The sequence below is a fragment of the Solanum stenotomum genome, chromosome 6 (assembly GCF_019186545.1).
Source record: "Solanum stenotomum isolate F172 chromosome 6, ASM1918654v1, whole genome shotgun sequence".
In the NCBI taxonomy this organism is placed as follows: Eukaryota; Viridiplantae; Streptophyta; class Magnoliopsida; order Solanales; family Solanaceae; genus Solanum; species Solanum stenotomum.
The window spans coordinates 54,047,149-54,065,632 of record NC_064287.1 but is presented as its reverse complement, the minus strand read 5'-3'; the positions used below and the strand labels follow the sequence as shown (position 1 = coordinate 54,065,632).

Below are 18,484 nucleotides of genomic sequence, written 5' to 3'. Positions count from 1 at the left end.
GATTTAGAAGATTGAGTATTTTCTTCAAGTTTGGGGTATTTTATAATAAATACGCACGAATACACTTATTATTCATGTGAACGTTTAGTCATTCACTTCATGTGAGCTCAACACTTCACATTTTTCATGTCTTTCTATTAGTAATAATTACTTTGATTGACTTATTTAATTTATTAAGAGAGTGCTATTAATGTGAGTGTGTCAGAATAGTTAGCAAAATTCATGCAGTGTTTTGTCCTCTTTGTCAAATAATGATTTTAATTTCAAGATTAATTCTTTGGAGTTTATTATATCACTATTCTTTAATTTATAACCATGAAAATCTAATTTAAACAACAACAAAAAAAATAAAATCTAATTTAACTATATATTTTCTCCATTTACTTTTACTTATTCCTGATAAATTTTGCACTCTTTCTAAATAAACATAAATAACGTGAATATTTTAATATAATATTCATATTAATTTATATATAGTCTTAATGGACTTTAGAATGATTTGAAAAAAATGTATCGTTAATGTCAAAAATAAAATAAAAAATTGTCAAAAATAGTCTTTCTCTCGGTATGATAGACAAGTAAACATGAACGAAGAGAGTATATAATACTCAATTTATAGAGTTATTCAAACTTGCATGTATTTAAAGCTTCATATTTTCTACCATGCTCTATGAAAACATGCATGAATATATATAGAGTGTTGTACCTTTTTTTTCCTAATCATTTAATTATGAGAGTTCCCTTTTTCGAAATAATTTTTTACTTTATTTGCAAACGAAAGAAAGAGTTGAGAAATGATTGTGACAATTATCAGATTCAGACTCAAAATTTGAGGGCAACGGGTGCCACTATCATTAGTACGTCAATATAAAACTCTTCAAAATGATAATAATAGTAAAGTACAAACTTCTCTATGATCGAATAAAATTAATTTGGTATAATATAGTATAACAAAAGTACTGTCACGTCCCGAACCTACACCCTAGACGAGACTGGCACTCGAGAAACATTTCTGGCCCCAAGCGAACCCTTGGCCTGACTTACTTACTCAGCGAAAAACTTAAACATAAGAAACGTAACTCATGCAATAACTTAAGAGATAATAACTTAGCCAAACTGACAACTCAAGTCTTAAACATATACAACTGAAATGAATAAGACTAAAGAACTATATTATCCGTCTATGAAGCCTCTAAAAGAAAGAGGGATGTCGGGACAAGACCACTGATCATCCAAACAACTGAAAACTAGAAAGTAATGTAAAAAAGAGCCCTCCGAAAAGCAAAGAGGCTTACCAATAGACTCTGAGTGCTCAACTGGATCAACGAGGCGCTGAATGATGATCTTAGTTACCTTTGTCTGCATCATGAAATGATGCAGGCCAATTGGTATCAGTACATTAAATGTACGAGTATGCGATTGGAATGCTAAACATAACATAAGCTTGAAAAGAATATGAAAGAAACACTTACCTTGGCTTTACTCAACTCCTGAATAACTCAACTTAATATAAAATAATAAAACATATGCAATATACAGAAAGCTTTTAAAACAGTAGAAACAACTTAGTTCGTTAAAGAAAATGCAATAACAAACTCAACTTTACTCATATATAAAGTAATATAGTTTCTGTGGGAGTTTCTCTAACCGACAACCACCACTATGAGCCTAAGTGGTGATACATTCTTGCCCACGCTGCCAGAACTGTCCTATACTTTGTCGTCATATAGATTGCCTTAACTAAGTGGATCCACTAGTCTATGCTAAAAAGCATTTAATGAGTAATCTAAAAAGTATAATCATTTACTACCTATGATGACTACATGGTTTATGGAGACATGAGTTAATATGATCTCGCAAACCCATATCGGTGCTCAATACTACTCCAAAAAATATACTTAGCTCATATGTTGTAAAACAAAACTTCTTTCTTTGGTTTGAGATAATTACTCAAAAACTTTAGCTTAAAAGCTCTCTTGGAATCGGTGTTTCCCTTTCTTGTTCAAATGTGAAAACATTTTAAACTCTTGGGAATACTTAGTTCCCTTATAACTTTTGGAGAAATGAACTCAACTCTTACACTTTGCTTAACTCAAAACTTAAGTCTTAAAACAAAGTTAAAACGTTTGTGAAAGACTTTTGAAAACTTTATGAACTTCCCTTGACTTGATTCTTAACTTCTAGACTTGACTCTTAACTTTCCTTGAATTGAATTGAATTATGGATTCAAGGTTAATGATCTCATGTTTATGGATGATTTCATGATGTTTAGATGTAACTTAGAGTGTTGGAATCAACTAGAAAACATAGGTACATTGCTAAGGAACTAGTACGGAAAGTTGGGGAAGAAATGGGAAGAACTGGCGTCCTTAAGGCTGGGCGCCAGCCCTTGAAATTCAGAGAGTGACTTGGGGCGCTCTGGTTGGCGCGGTGCCCCAGAGGTCAAAATTCAGAGGGCCTTTCTTGGGGCTCTGAGAGGGGTGACGCCTCAGGCCCCTGCCCAGGTGAACTCCGACTTTTCTCCTTCATTTTTCATCTCTAAACCCCCTATTTCAACTTAGCTCTTTCCCCAAACACTTAGAATCAACTATACCATCAATATATACAAGATTCAACTCGAAATTACACCCGAAAAAATGAATCAAATCTCAAGAAAACTTCAACAACACAACCCACAAGAATTCAAACGAATTTCATCAAGAACTCAAAGGATTTACTTTCAAATCTAATATACTTTGCTGAATTGAATCATGATTGGCACGTGGGTGAACTAACCCAACACTATGTGATTTCACATACCTCGTAGGGATCACCCCTGGACGAAATCCACAAGCGAAATCCTTATGAACGATGATCTTGGCTCTTTTCTCCTCTCTTATCCTCTTGGGTTCTTTCTCCAAGAACCCTAACTCTATTTTTCAAAAGCGTAAAATGAATCCTATCAGTTTAGACCCTAAAATAATTACCAAAAATGAATTTATTAAGTTGGGTATGGAAAAAACCAAACTACCCTTCCAAAATCCTGATTGGACTTTCCTTATTCGAACAACCCAACTTCCAATGGGCATATCTCACTCATACAAACTCGGAATCGCGCAACCTCGACGATGTTGGAAAGATTATTCCAAGATCTTTCATATGATATCTGGAACCACACCTAACTCATCCTGAGCTAGGAGTTATGATCGTTTGAAGTTGACCAAAACTCAACTTAGCATACTTGACAAATTAAATTTTTCCAGATTTCAATTCTTTCCAAAAATGACTTTTCAAATTTTTAACTTCTTCCTAGTTATTTCAATTTGCGAGATGTTACAAGTACCTCCTTTATTCATAGTTGAACTTGACACCTTTTTATATTTTACAAACAATCAATAATAATGAAATCACACTAGAAGTACATTCCATTTAAATTAATACATCATTTGCAACAATTTGAGTAATAAACATTTAAAATAATATATATTAGTGCTACAATAGAGCTCTTTTTATATATGTTCTTGTTACATCACCCTCAAACACAACTACTCTTACATTGATTTTGAAAATAATAAACTACATTCAATTCACATTATAACATATTAATGTCTAATCAAATATATGAAAATTTTAATCCAGATCCTTGAAACTTTTGTTCAATGATATGATTGAGTTTATCATTCATCTCGACAGTAAAATAATTCTTCCAATCTCCAACTTCCCCTCGACGAAAGAAATTTTTATTTGCCACTCCAGCTGACATTTTCCCATGTGTATTCACCTCCAAATTCCTCAAATTTTCAAAGCTACACATTCTTAATATTTCATCCACAACTCCACAATTTTCTTCCTCTATGGAAAATGGACATTCCAAGAATTCAGCCAAACGTTTAAGCTGAATTTTAGGTTGCTTTTTAATTTCTTCATACATCAAGAAAAATACTTTATCAGGATTTTCTATACTTTCTTTCCAATAATCCAACACCTGATTCCAAAATGGTCCATAAAGACTCGCACCCTTACAAAAATGATCAAACTTGTCTTCAATGGAATTGGTATCTTTGTGATTATCAAGTCTTAAATTGTTTGCAAAAGAAATAAAAGTGTCTCTTGGATTCCTACATAAGTAAACAAGTTTGGTTCTTGAAGTCTGAACTGATTTTGGCAATGAAGCAAAGGGCACATGAGTTGCCAAGAGTCTAGGTGAAGTGAACGATGAAAAATCAGGGACTTGACCATCAACATATAGATCAAGTTCCAAGAACAAAACGAGATCATGAGGGTTTTTTAAAAGTAAGGGGTGATCTTTTTCAAAAATAGGATGGTTATTTCGATTCACTAATGCAAATAAAAGTGATTTTAACCAAACAGTTCCTGATTTTGGAGATGTAACGAGAATGATATCGCTATCTTGAGCTTGAAATTGTTGTTGACATGCAATCACACCTTGAATTGCTCTTGATGATGACCAAAAACCTTGAAAATTGTAGATAGTTGATTCCATCCATCCTTTTTCTTTAGGTAGGGTAGAGAGAAATTTTTTACACTCTTCACTTAGGTCCTCTTGTAAATATTTGGGAGGAGAATTTTGAGATGTTGTCATTGTTTTGAATTGAGTGTTTTCTTCAAGTTTGAGATTTATATAACATATATACACACAGATACACTCATTATTTACGTGAATATTTTAGTCATACACTACATGTGAGCTCTCTACTTCACGCTTTTCATGTCTTTCTATTAACAATTTTTAATTTACTTTTCTTATTATTCTTTATCAAGACTCAAGAGTGGTGTTATTAACGTGAGTGTCTTACAATAATTTGTGAGCCACATCACACTTCATGCTATGTTTTTGTGAGTGCAAAAAGAATCTCTTTAAAGAGGTGATTCGTTATCCTATGCAAATTTATAATTTGTTTTAGACTTTTTAAATTATATATTTTTTTAAATTCGATATTCATTCAGACAATGTCACGTTATTAATGGAAACAAAAAGAGTAATATAATAGTGATAAGTAGCTGGTGATGTGAAAATGAAAATTGAAGAACCTTAGAAACAAGGTATTGCATCTCTTGTTATCCATTATTAAAGAAAAGGAAAGAAAGAATTTAGAGATGAGTGTGAAGATAATACAATAATACATTATTATTTATAAACTCTCGGTTCAAGTAAAACATATAAAATTAGGTATGAAAAGAAAATACATGAGTAGTGAAGAAGTTATGTTGAAACAATGGAGAAAAGGATAATATCAACAAAAATTAGTACGATAATCGAAGCAAAAGAAACAACATGTAATAATAAAATCAAAGAATAATATAGCATGAGAGTAATAATAATAATACTTTTAAAGAAAACTGGATCATATTCTCGGTAAGCTTATTCTCGACTTCCATATCCTCTTATCTATGATCATATATGCGATAAACTTCAAGTCTGTCGTGTCTTGTCTAATCACATTTCTACAATATTTTTTTGACCTACCTTTACCTCTTTTTAGACCCACCATAGTCAAACTCTCACATCTCCTCACTAGGGCACATGTGCATCTCATTTTCACATGTTCGAACCATCTCAATCTCGATTCCCTCATCTTATTCACCACGGGGTCATTCCACTCCGTCCCGAATATCTTCATTCCTAGTTTTATCTCTCCAACAAGTATACTCATACATCCATCTCAACATCCTTATTTCCGCTACTTTCATCTTATGAATGTGTGAGTTCTTGATCGGCCAACAATCTACCCATAACAATCACTTTATAAGACTTACCTTTAAATCTTGGTGGCACATTCTTACTACACAAAAAAATTGGATGTGATCTTCCATTTAATCCACCTTGCTCCAATACCATGTATAACATCATCATCAGTCTTCACATTTTCTTTGATTATTGACCAAAATACTTTAAGTTTTCTCTCTTTAAGAATCATGAGTAGTATATTAATAATCACCTCCACATCTGCCTCGTGAGTTATGTCACTGAACTTATACTCTAAGTACTTTGCTTTTGTCCTTCATGTTGAGCCCTAGGATCTATCTTTAAACCTCCAGTCTATCATTAATCTTTTCTTATGTATCTTCGATCAATACTTCATCAGTGGCGGAGCCACATGTAGTTGAGTCGTCGAAAAGTTACACTGTGTAGCTAGAGTTAAATTATTTTTTATGTGTATATATTACATATTGACACTCCTTGACTTTTACGCGATTTACTTCTTTATATTTTGACACCCCTTAGTCGAAGTTCTGGCTCCGTCCCTGTACTTCATCATCTACAAATAGTAGACCATGACAACTCCCTTTAGATATTTCGAGCGTGAAGATGATGATTGTCATTATTTTATTATTATCATCACAATATATTACTATGGTAACCATCGTCACACATAGAAGCTCCTAAAATGAGTTTGTTGCTCGAATAGTCAGTCAATTATTAAAATTATATAATAAAAAACATTTTTTGGGTAAAAAATCACTCTTCTATAGGTATTTCACAAGAAAAATATTCTGATCAATTTTGTAAATTTTGAGCATTCAATTCTTGATTTGACATTTGTAGCAATAATTGTTGGACTTAAAATCAAAATAAATAAATAAAAACCAACCTCATTTTCAGTACTATAGTAGGAAGGATTTGGTGTGAAATAGTTATAAAAAAAATTACTTGTCCGTGACACAACAAAAAAAATATTCAACAGGTGAACGTTTAAAATAGATTAATCTCAACACAATTATTTCAATATTGATTTTCAAAATAAATAATTGCATTCAATTGGCATATAATATCAATGCCTAATCAAATATAGAAAAAAATTAATCCAGATCCATGAAACTTTTGTTTAATTATATGATTGAGTTTCTCACTCATCTCTAAAGTAAAATAATGCTTCCAATCACCAACTTCCCCTCTACGAAAGAACATTTTAGTTTCCTCTCCGGTTGACAATTTTCCATTTATATTCACATCCAAATTGCTCAAATTTTCAAAGCTACACATTCTTAATATTTCATCCACCACTCCACAATTTTCTTCCTCTATAGAAAATGGAAATTCCAAGAATTCAGCTAAACGTTTAAGCTGAAATTTCGGTTTCTCTTTAATTTCTTCATACATCAAGAAAATTACTTTCTTAGGCTTTTCTATGCTTTTCCCCCAATAATCCAACACATGATTCCAAAACGGACCATAAAGGCTCACACCTTTGCAAAAGTGATCAAACATTTCTTCAATGGAATTGGTATCTATGTAGTCAAGTCTTAAATTGTTTGTGAAATGCCACATTGAAATAAAAGTGTCCCTCGGATTCCTACATAAGTAAACAAGTTTGGTTCTTGAATCTTGGACTGATTTTGGCAATGAATCATAAGGCAAATGAGTTGACATGATTCTAGGTGTAGTGAAGGATGAAAAATCAGGGACTTGACCATCAACATAGAGTTTAAGTTCCAAGAATGGAACAAGATCATGAGGGTTCTTGACAAGTAACGGGTGATTTTGTTCAAAAATAGGATACTTTTTTCGATTCACTAGAGAAAATAAAAGTGCTTTTAACCAAGTGGTTCCTGATTTTGGAGTCGTAACAAGAATGATATCACTATTTTGAGCTTGAAATTGTTGCTGACATGCAATCACACCTTGGATTAATCTTGGTGATGTCCAAAAGCCTTGATAATTATATATATACGATCCTATCCATCCTTTTTCTTTTGGTAGGATAGAGAGCAATTTCTTACAATCTTCACTTACACCATCCTCTTGTAAATATTTGGGAGGAGGTGGTGAAGAGGTTTGAGATGTTATCATGGTTTTGAGGATTGTGTGTTTCCTTTTTGTTTGTATAATGAAGGCTTACTCATGAGGGTATATATATAGAGGGGACTTACATTGCATACAGTAAAAGTTTTTTTTTTTTTTTTATAATATCAATGAATTTTAATCAATAATAATAGGTTAATTAATCTAAATTAAGACGGAGAGAATAATATATTTTTATACTCACATATTAACTTTTTAAAAGAGGTTAGGTCATATGTCTAATCTGTTTATATATGTATAAAAATTATACATATATATGTTTAATTATAATTTTGACTTTTTTAAAAGTGGTTAGGACTTAGGTCATATGTATAATCTCTAAATAAGAAAATATTACTCACCAATATACACAAAATGTTTATATATATATATATATATATAATTACAATTTTTTTTATATATATATTTTCATATTGCCGCTTTGATCTCTCTTTCTTGCCATGTATAGTGTGTATAAATTCAACTATGAGTTGGTGCCATGGGTTAATTAGTTAATCGGACTTTTCAAAAAATTTGTGATACTAAAATCAAATTCTTCAAAATATACTATTTTAAAAGAATTTGACATTTTTTTAAAAAGTGTTAGGTGATTGTAGTCCCTTTAATTTGATGATATGATTTGATGTGTGTTAGGTGTAATTGGATTGATATGTGTGTTAGTGTTTGATCAATGTGTGTTACGTGTTGGATTAATATTGCTTCACTTGTGTTGGATTCAGAGACAAAATTTTCACTAAGGAATTTAAAGAAAAGTAATAAACACACGTAAAAATTAAAAAATATTCAAAAGCAACTAAATATATAACATAAAAAATAATATTAATCATATATAAATAATGTATATTTTGATTGAATTAGTTGGAAAATAAAAAAAATAGTAATATTTTAATACGAAAAAAATAGGAAATGAAAATTTGCTTTCCACTATTTTGATGATAATCAGTTTTGTACCATATGTTTTTTCAGTAAGCTGATTCAATAAAAAATAAATGAAAAAATATGTTCTATGACATAAATTTTCCTCTCATTCGCAATGAGAAAAACTTTTATTTTAAATCATGAATTGAAAGTAAGCACTATATTAATTAACTTATAATAATAACCACAAAACATCTAACATCATTTAAATCAATGTTACAGGAAATTTGGAATATCCCATAACCATTCATGATTATTTTTTTCTCCCAACAGCAGCTAGTAAATAAGCATGATATATAAATATATATTTTAATTTCTAAGCTATCAAACTCGATATATACGTGATTTAAGAAAGATTAATTTCCGCCCACATATCATATAAAAACCTTACAACTTGACGTTGGCATGACATTTTTGTGGTTATAAGTGTCTTGTCAATGATTAAAATAATCTAAAAGTGAGACGCAATGTATTGATGGGATGTTGAGCAATGTATTCAAAACTGGGATGCAACGTATCGAGATGTTTTGGTATGTATGCAAATTTCATCAAATTTAAGGGATTTTAATAATTTGAAAAAAAATAAAAATATGATATAATTAGCTCTTAATACTATAAAATTTGTGAAAGACAAAATATATAAAATAAATAAAACCCTCTATATTTTTGCTTTTAAAAAGAGAATTTATATATAGTACCTTATTGTGATGCAGGGAAAAGTATAAAAATAACCCCTTAAGTATTAGAAAGGTCGCAAGAAAATAGCCAAAGAGAAAATGAGTGGGGTATATCCAAACAAATAGAAGAACTATGTACAATATATCCTAATTTAATTCTAAAAACTAGCGTTTACGACATAAAAATCGTCGAAAATTATCAAAGCTCATTTGTTTTCATGTGTGTGTAACATGCGTGAAATTAGCATATAACATTAGGTAAATCAAGACCATCTGGATATTCTGGAGGCAATAATTTTTTTTCAATCGACGTGGAACACTTAATTAACGCCCTACTAGCTCTTTAATGAATTTCTTGAATCAAACATTTGAAGTATGAACAATATAACATAATAGGAGTTAAGCATTTGATAAAGTAATTAACAATTGGAGTATTAGGATATGGCGGACTCAGATACAATCATAAGGAAAATAGACTAGTTTGAATCAAATTCAATTCAATTTCAAAAGATAACTCATGAAGTAAGGATTGTTCAAAATTAATACGTAAAGAGATAAGATATACTTAATTTCCTTAAGTACTAACGTGGGACACTTGACACGTAACTATGAATAATTGAGTGGAAAGCTACAAAATTTGTAGTAAGATTCCAAGATTTGGTTTTGTGGTTATGGATGATTTGGGAGCTAGTTTTCATATATTAAGCTTGTTCTTCTTTTTTCTCTTGTTATTTTATGCTTGGGTTTTTTGGGAATTAAATATTGTCGAATGTGATTATTCGAATCAAATCTTTGTTAAACTGGGTGGTTTTTCACCCACTTTAACAAATAATGGATGGGACTATCTTGAACTTTCGTGTAGCCTTGTCCTCATAGAAAGCTCCCCATTTCATTTTACTAGTCCATATTAACTTATATGAGAAATATTTACAAATAAGCTTCGAAAATTTAATTTAATCTGAGTAGCATTGAAAGAAAATGAGTGATAAATTTATCTCAATTTGCTAAAATGAACAAATAAAATAAGCATTCAAACAATATTTTATATAACAGAAATGTTAATGTTGAATAAATGTTCTTTAATACTAATATTTTTTTCCATAAAGTCATAGTGGGGACCGGGTTAGCCTTGATCAGCATAAATAGATGTCTAACAAATTGCTTGGACTTTTCCCTAAATTTGTTTCGAAAAGTCAGTTACACGTTTAAATTATTGTGATGATCTATTACACATCTAATATTATTCAAAGTGATATTAATACCCCCTTAGAAGGTGACATGAGACAGAAAATATCTTCACCTTCCTTAAAGTGCATGAGAAGAAGATGACCTATATTACACATCTAATATTATTCATTTTTCATTGCCTACATTTTTCAAAAACTCATGGAAGAAAATAATTTTCTATCTTTATCTTCTTTATACTCGTCGGGGCACCACCCACAACCATCACAATATTATTTATGTCTCAAGCCACCAATAACATATTTGATTTTACACACAAAGAATACTAATGAAACGATTGATTTTCATCATAATTATCAAAATTTCAAAAGAACTTTTACATATATTTGAAAGTTTTTATTTGTTTCGCCGGCAACAATGGTGTTGCCCACTGCCTATCGCCGGCACCAACATCACTAAACTTCATAATCATTTTATTGTCTCATGTTCTCTCCTCAAATTTCTTGTTTTCCCTTCAATTTATGAATAATGAAGAAGAAAGAAGAAATTGATTTTAAGAAGAAAGAAATGTAAGGGGGAAGGAGGAAGAAAGCCTAGGTTTCTACTTTTTGCAAAAATCAAAGAAAATATTAATGAAAAATGGTTTTAAAAAATTAAAATAATCTTCTTTACGTGTCAAAACGCGTGCATAACACATTTTCACACAAAAATTGATATTGTTTTCGAAAGAGAGTATTAATTTTACTTTAAACAAAATTGAGTGTGTAATACGTCATCATGATAGTTTAATGGTAGAGAATGACACTATACACTAGTCGTTTTATTTTCTTGTGATTGCTTCGCTGGATAAGAAACGCATTGCAAGTTGTGACAACTATACACTAATGTGTGTATATATATTGGCATTCATCATGAGTAAATCTTTCATCATACAAACATAAAAAAAAAAACACTCCATTATTTCACCACAAACTATGTCAATATCTCAAACTATTTCACCACAAATTCCTCCCAAGTATTTACTAGAGGATGGACTTAGTGATGAGTGTAAGACATTGCTCTCAACTCTACCTAAACAAAGATCATGGCTTGCATCACATGATTTCTACAATTACCAAGGTTTTTGGCTAGATCCAAGACTACTAGGAGGTGTGCTTGCGTGTCAGCAACAATTTCATGCTCAACAGAGTGATATCATCCTCGTAACAACTCCTAAATCAGGAACGACTTGGGTAAAATCACTTTTATTTTCTCTAATGAATCGAAAGAAATATCCTATTTTTGAACAAGATCACCCTTTACTTGTTAAGAACCCTCATGATCTTGTTCCATTCTTGGAACTCAAACTCTATGTTGATGGTCAACTCCCTAATTTTTCATCTTTTACTTCACCTAGACTCTTGGCAACTCATTTGTCCTTTGGTTCATTGCCAAAATCTATCCATGAATCAAGAACCAAACTTGTTTACTTATGTAGGAATCCTAGGGACACTTTTATTTCTATGTGGCATTTTACAAACAATTTAAAACTTGATCACACTGACATCAAGTCCATTGAAGAATGTTTTGATCTTTTTTGCAAGGGGGTGAACCCTTATGGTGATATGGTCCGTTTTGGAATCACGTGTTGGACTATTGGAAAGAAAGCATAGAAAAGCCTAACAAAGTACTTTTCTTGATGTATGAAGAAATTAAAGCGCAACCCAAACTTCAACTTAACTGCTTATCTGAATTTTTGGAATGTCAATTTTCCATAGAGGAAGAAAAATGTGGAGTGGTTGATGAAATATTAAGAATGTGTAGCTTTGATAATTTAAGTAATTTGGAGGTGAATAGAAATGGAAAATTGTCATCTGGAGAGGAAAACAAAGTCTTTTTTCGTAGAGGAGAAGTTGGAGATTGGAAGAATTACTTCACTAAAGAGATGAGTGAGAAACTCAATCATATTATTAAACAAAAGTTTCAAGGATCTGGATTAAGTTTTTTGTACATTGGATTAGGCATCAATATGCTATATGCCAATAAAATTAATGCAATTATTTGATATTAATTTTGGGTGTAATTTTTGTGTTGCGGAAAGTTCATTGAGGGTTAACTAGCACATAATTACACACAAAGTAAATAGAGAAAAAAATACAATTAAAATTTAACAAAGTTCGACTAAGCAGAATTCAAGACTAATTAGCTTATAACAATGACCACAAAACATCTACATCATCATTTAAATCAATTTGACAGTAAATTTGGAATATATATATATATATATATATATATATCTAAACTATGACAGATGTCTCCACAGCAACACCAGAGTAGGTAACTTCAGCCACCTTCTCAACTTCCCAAAGTTGTGGTAATATTTCCTTTATGTTGTGGATACTTTCTAGTGCATAATCTGCACCTACAACTTTTTGGGACTTCCCAACCTGAAAATTATAACAACAATATAGCGTATGAGACTCGATACGTAGTTTAAGAAAGATTAATTTTTATCCACATATCATATAAAAACCTTACAACTTGATGCTAGCATGACTTTTTGTGGTTATAAGAGTGTCTGTGTCAATGGTAAAAAACTAAAAATGCAAAGTTAAAAAGGATTTTTAGATATATAAATATATGTGTTGTTATTTATGGAACATACTACAGAGGAAAAAATATCGTATAAAATGAAACAGAGGAAGTAGAAGTCCTTACCAAAACTGTATCAAGACCTACACGCTTGCCAGCTTGAACGTTACGCACACTATCTTCAAAGAAAAGCTGGAAAATAGAATTTTTTTCAAATGAGTATATATTAATAGCCTATTCGGCCAAGATTTTGAAAAGTCAAAAGTGTATATATTTTTTTTCCTTCAAAAAGTGAGGTGTTTGACCAAACTATTGTGAAAAAATAAGTGTCTCTAGAGAGTATTCAGAAACTATTTTTCAGAAGCTAAAAAAAAAAAAACTCTAGTTTTTTCCCAATAGTACATCTATGGAAAACACTTTTGAGAAAAATATCCTTAGAAACATTTTTTGTTGCTTAATAGTGCTTTTCAAATTTTATTGGTCAAACACAAACATTGTCTCACTTTGACAACAAAACATTTTTCAAAATAAGCTGATTTTAGAAATTCTTACTGTTGTGTGTGGATTAATGATGTTGGCAAGGTCCAATGCCCTTTCAATGGCAACTTGTGAAGGTTTGCAAAGAATTGGTGTCTTTGGCAACACGGAGCCAGCCTTAGGTTGAGAAAAATGTCCAATTATGTCAAAGATCTCATGAGAGCCATTATTAGTAGTAGCATTTCTCTTGTCAATTGGATTAAGAGTCTCAAAGCATATTATCCCTTCAAAACAATCTTCCAATCCAAGTTTATTTAGAACTTTGAGAGCATGAACCTCATCAGCATTTGTAAAGATCTGTTACACAAAAAGAAAAAGTCAAAAACACACCTGAAGTATCACGTTTTTGTTAGTTTACTATCTGAACTATCATTATTCACTAATTATTAATCAGAACACATTCAAGCTAACTAGAAGCTAAAAAACACATGACAATCAAGTTAATTTGCCCATAAAATTTCGTTCACATGACAACTGAATTCATTAATTTTGAAGTGTGTTTTGATAAAAAGTTAATGATAGTTAAGATAGAAAATATAAGCACGAGATAGTTCAAATAGAAAATTCACAAAATGTGATATTTACGCTTTGGATTGTATTTATGGACTTACAACTTTGCGGATCGGTAGGCTTAGCAAAAGACTTCTCAGAATAGGGTCAGGCCTCAATTTTTCATAAGGCAATCCACCATGGACAAAACTGCAAATTAAACGTCAAATGAATTTCAAGTCTAACTCAAAGAAACAAGAATTACCAAACTATATAAGAAGTTTCAAGATTTCATCCCCATCTAATGTGGGACATTTCTTTCAACACCTCCATGCTTAGAAACTTTCTGGACTGAAGCGTATACAATCATGGATGAGGAGTATATTCACAACTTCTACACAGTCCAGAGGCCCCCGCGTCGTATACCATGTTAAATGAATGTGGAATCTAACTCGTGCCTTAAATAATTGCTCAAAAAGAGAAGAATTATCCTAAGTCTTAAAAATTTCGTTCCGACCGATGTGGGACATTTCATTCAACATTAAATTCAATAACATAATGCAATGAGAGTTTAAAAATCAATTGAGTCCAAATACTCACCTATGATACTCATCATAGTCAAAATTGTAGCCAATTGCCTACCAAAAATAAACAAGTTGTCTCATTAAGTTATTAAAATTTGTCAAAATTAAACTTTTTACTATAATCATAATTAATGCTAAAGTAAGAATACCCTTAGGCCTGCCATTGTGGTTCCATAATTCTTGTACAATAAATTACCCAACTCAATAATTTTGCTTTGTTCTATACCAAGCTTTTCAACCATAAAATCTGTAGATGCACATTAATATTTAATATCTAAATTAGAGACATAATTAGATAATCATTATTTTAAAACTTTGAATTACATGTCAAGTGATTATACCTTCAATGCTCTTGGTGACATCAACAGCCAGACCAATACTAAGGGGGTAAAGAGTGTCGTCTAGATCTGTAAATTCCAAAATAAAAATAAGATGAAATAAAATGAAGAAATAGGATTTGATATCGACTTCCATTTGGTCATAAATTTTGAAATTGAAACTTGAAAAATTGAATTTCTGGAATATGAAATTGTGTTCGGACATGCATTTTAATAAGGAAAAATATTTGAATTTTCGTGTGTGGAAGTTCCCAGAACTGGTCTAAACCAACTTTTGGGAATTTGAAAAATATTTGAAGGTCAGATTTTCAAAATCTAATTAAGTTTCATGATCAAATGAATATTTGTAGATAAACTTTCAAAATCTGTGATCAAACGCTAATTAAATTTTAAAAAGATAACGTACGTACCAAAAAGAAGACATTCATATTTTGACCTCTGAGCATGCCCGTATTCCATTTTGGCCTAGAAAAATGAAATAAAATACATAAGAATATTTAAACGAAAATATCTTATTCATAAACTCTACAGTTCTTAAATCTTACTTTTAAGTTCTCTCTATTACTTTAAGTTCCCTGAATCTTACTAGAAAACCTATTATAATATGAACTAGGATAGATAAATTCTAACTAGACATGTATTAAATAAATATTAAATTACAAATCTTGTAGTAATAATTTAGGATTCCTATTCCATCTTTAAATTTATATTCCAACAACATTTAACAAAGATAATCTAAATCCTGAAAAGTCAGTCTAAGCCTCAATCTACACTTCTACATATATGGCTTCCCAATTATTGAGTTTCACACCTCAACAACTTGAATAATATATGACAATAGGGGTACTCCGACCCCAATTAAATAAATTCACTCACTCAATTTTTAAATTTACTCAACCCTAACTCTTATCAGACTTTTTTTTATTTTTTTATTTATACTATTTAAATTTATTTTTTGTTAAAACCCTCTAAAAGTCGATTTCACGAAATTAATTTTAACAAAATCAACCCCATAGTAGATTTTTTTGGCATAAGTAATCAAGAAAATGCAAACAAAGGTCGATTTCACAAAAATAATATTAAAAATATTTTTTAACAAAATTGATCTCCAGAGGTCGATTTTTTTAGCGCCAACAACCGCAAAAATGTAGATCGACCTTTGGAGATTGATTGCTTGTTTTTAAAAAACAATAGCAAATACCAACCTTTAGAAGTTAATTTTAATTTATTTTTTAATAAATGTCACGTGAATTTATATAATTTTTTTTGAAACATTCAACGTTGATTGTAGTCAAAAGACATAAGTGAGCTAAAATGTAATAGTCTAGAGACATGTTTGATCCTTTTCCGTAGAGAAAATGAAAAAAAAAAACAAGATATAAAAACAAGTTAATCGTCAGCCAAAACTTATTTAATTGATCAAAAAATTAACACAACACATAAAAAAAGATCAAAATAAATCCAAAAAACATACCAAGAAATCAAAATGGGGAAAAAATGAAGATACACAAGACTTTTCTTTGTAGTGAAAAGTGTTTTTGCAAGATTAGTAGCCATTCATCTTTGGATTTATAGAGGCAAAAGCGTTACATCTTTACCCATTGGGATCCTCATAAATCCAAAGAGTTATCTTCTTCTTTTTTTTGGCAAAGAGGATTAATTATTTGTCCTCTCTTTTTGTTCTTCACCCCTTAAATAATAATATGGCATAATACATAAATGTATTTTTTAATTTGGTCTCAACTAGCATTTATATACCCTTTAATTTTGATGAGTACAAGTAGACATTCACAAAACAACATCATATGTATAATTCGGAGCTATAATTTTTAATAAGAGAGTTCAAAATCTGAAGACTTAAACACACGAATTAATCGAAGGGAGTTCGACATCTACTAAATATACATAAAAACATAGTTTTAACCATGTATAAATAGTACTCCCTCTATCCCAATTTATATGACTCACTTTCCTTTTTAGTCAGTCCCAAAAAGAATGACATATTTCTATATTTAGTAACAATTTAACTATAAAATGTCTATTTTACCCTTAATGAAATGATTTACAGCCACACAAAATTCTATCATTCATTTTGGACCACAAGTTTTAAAAGTCTTCCTTTCTTTCTTAAACTTCGTGCCGAGTCAAACTACATCACATAAAATGGGACGGAGGGAGTAATATTTTTTGTCGAAGGGATCCGGATGAACCCCAAACAGTATGTTGGATCCACCCCTGCATATAGGGGTGTACAAAACCGAACCAAATCGCAAACCGAGTCAAACCGGAAAAAAAAACCCAACTAGTGGTTGGCTTGACTTGGTTTGGTGTTGAAAAAAAAAACCCGACTATATTTGGGTTGGTTTGGTTTTAACTAAAAAAAATCAACCCGAGACCAAACCAACCCGACATTGTATATATAATTTTAAACTTTTATTTTATACATAAAAATATTTACTTTGATATAATTTTAAAATATTTCTTATACTTTTTCATAGTTTTTATCTTTTAATATATTATTTCAAGTTTGGAACTTAGAATTTTGAATGGTTCCATAAAGCTAAGATTATAGTCCATAGATGTTGGTAATTATAATAAAACTTAAATCAAAATCAAATTAATACTAATGCAAAAAGAAAATCAATTTCATAATACATAAATGTATTTTTTAATTTGGTCTCAACTAGCATTTATATATCCTTTAATTTTGATGAGCAGAAGTAGCCATTCACAAAACAACATCATACGTATAATCCGGAGCTACAATTTTTAATAAGAGGGTTCAAAATCTGAAAACTTAAACACACGAACTAATCGAAGGGAGTTCGACATCTACTATATAAACATAAAAACATAGTTTTAACCATGTATAAATAGTAATATTTTTTGTTGAAGAAATACGGATGAACCCCAAATAGTATGGTGGCTCCAACCCAGCGTATAATTCGACGAGAAAGATCTGAAAGAGTAGTTATACACAAATCTTTCATTTTTTAATAAAAGTTAAATGCATATTTAAAGAGTTTTCCTCTTCTTCTTCTTTTTGGCAAAGAGGATTAATTGTTTGTCCTCTCTTTTTGTTCTTCACCCCCTAAATAATAATAATGGCATAATACAAAAAAATATTTTTCAATTTGATCTCAACTAGCATTTATTTCTTTTAATTTTTTATGTGCATAAATAGACATTACAAAATAACAACATGTTCAATATAATTTTACAAACGAGGTTTGAAAAAAATATTGTGCATGCAAATCTACTTTCAGTTTTTTTTTTAAAAAGAAGTTAAATGCTTGTTTAGTATAATTTTCATTTCCCTTCTCTCCCTAGTAGTATAGAACTATGATACATTACTCTTAAATACACACACATATATATATA

At 30.6% G+C, this 18,484-nt stretch overlaps 3 protein-coding genes and 1 pseudogene across 3 annotated transcripts; 1 reads left to right on the top strand and 3 right to left on the bottom strand.

The window, feature by feature from the left end:
* Window positions 1–3,544: 3,544 nt before the first annotated feature.
* Window positions 3,545–4,584, bottom strand: LOC125867823 (cytosolic sulfotransferase 12-like). The gene has a single exon (XM_049548404.1). It carries the CDS (start codon window positions 4,580–4,582, stop codon window positions 3,593–3,595), a length of 990 nt encoding a protein of 329 aa, XP_049404361.1. The 5' UTR covers window positions 4,583–4,584; the 3' UTR covers window positions 3,545–3,592.
* Window positions 4,585–6,784: 2,200 nt separating this feature from the next.
* On the bottom strand, window positions 6,785–7,815 carry LOC125867919 (cytosolic sulfotransferase 12-like). The gene has a single exon (XM_049548506.1). The coding sequence runs from the start codon at window positions 7,790–7,792 to the stop codon at window positions 6,785–6,787; it is 1,008 nt and encodes a 335-aa protein (XP_049404463.1). The 5' UTR covers window positions 7,793–7,815.
* A 3,743-nt stretch (window positions 7,816–11,558) lies between these two features.
* LOC125868923 (cytosolic sulfotransferase 12-like) lies at window positions 11,559–12,628 on the top strand (annotated as a pseudogene).
* Window positions 12,629–12,860: 232 nt separating this feature from the next.
* LOC125868922 (uncharacterized) lies at window positions 12,861–15,562 on the bottom strand. The gene is made up of 8 exons (XM_049549487.1): window positions 15,514–15,562; window positions 15,107–15,172; window positions 14,915–15,012; window positions 14,782–14,819; window positions 14,304–14,391; window positions 13,708–13,989; window positions 13,282–13,347; window positions 12,861–13,010 (listed from the first exon to the last, which is right to left on the bottom strand). Exons 1-8 carry the CDS (start codon window positions 15,560–15,562, stop codon window positions 12,861–12,863), a joined length of 837 nt encoding a protein of 278 aa, XP_049405444.1.
* Window positions 15,563–18,484: the final 2,922 nt, after the last annotated feature.

What these genes read in the sequence shown, in the direction of transcription:
- LOC125867823 (XM_049548404.1), bottom strand. Translation starts at nt 4,582, where the DNA reads ATGACAACATCTCAAAATTCTCCTCCCAAATATTTACAAGAGGACCTA.
- LOC125867919 (XM_049548506.1), bottom strand. Translation starts at nt 7,792, where the DNA reads ATGATAACATCTCAAACCTCTTCACCACCTCCTCCCAAATATTTACAA.
- LOC125868922 (XM_049549487.1), bottom strand. Translation starts at nt 15,562, where the DNA reads ATGGAATACGGGCATGCTCAGAGGTCAAAATATGAATGTCTTCTTTTT. An exon ending in ATATGAATGTCTTCTTTTTG is followed by an intron (nt 15,173 to 15,513) that starts GTACGTACGTTA and finishes TGGAATTTACAG; the next exon opens with ATCTAGACGACACTCTTTAC. An exon ending in GACTATGATGAGTATCATAG is followed by an intron (nt 14,392 to 14,781) that starts GTGAGTATTTGG and finishes TTTAATTTGCAG; the next exon opens with TTTTGTCCATGGTGGATTGC.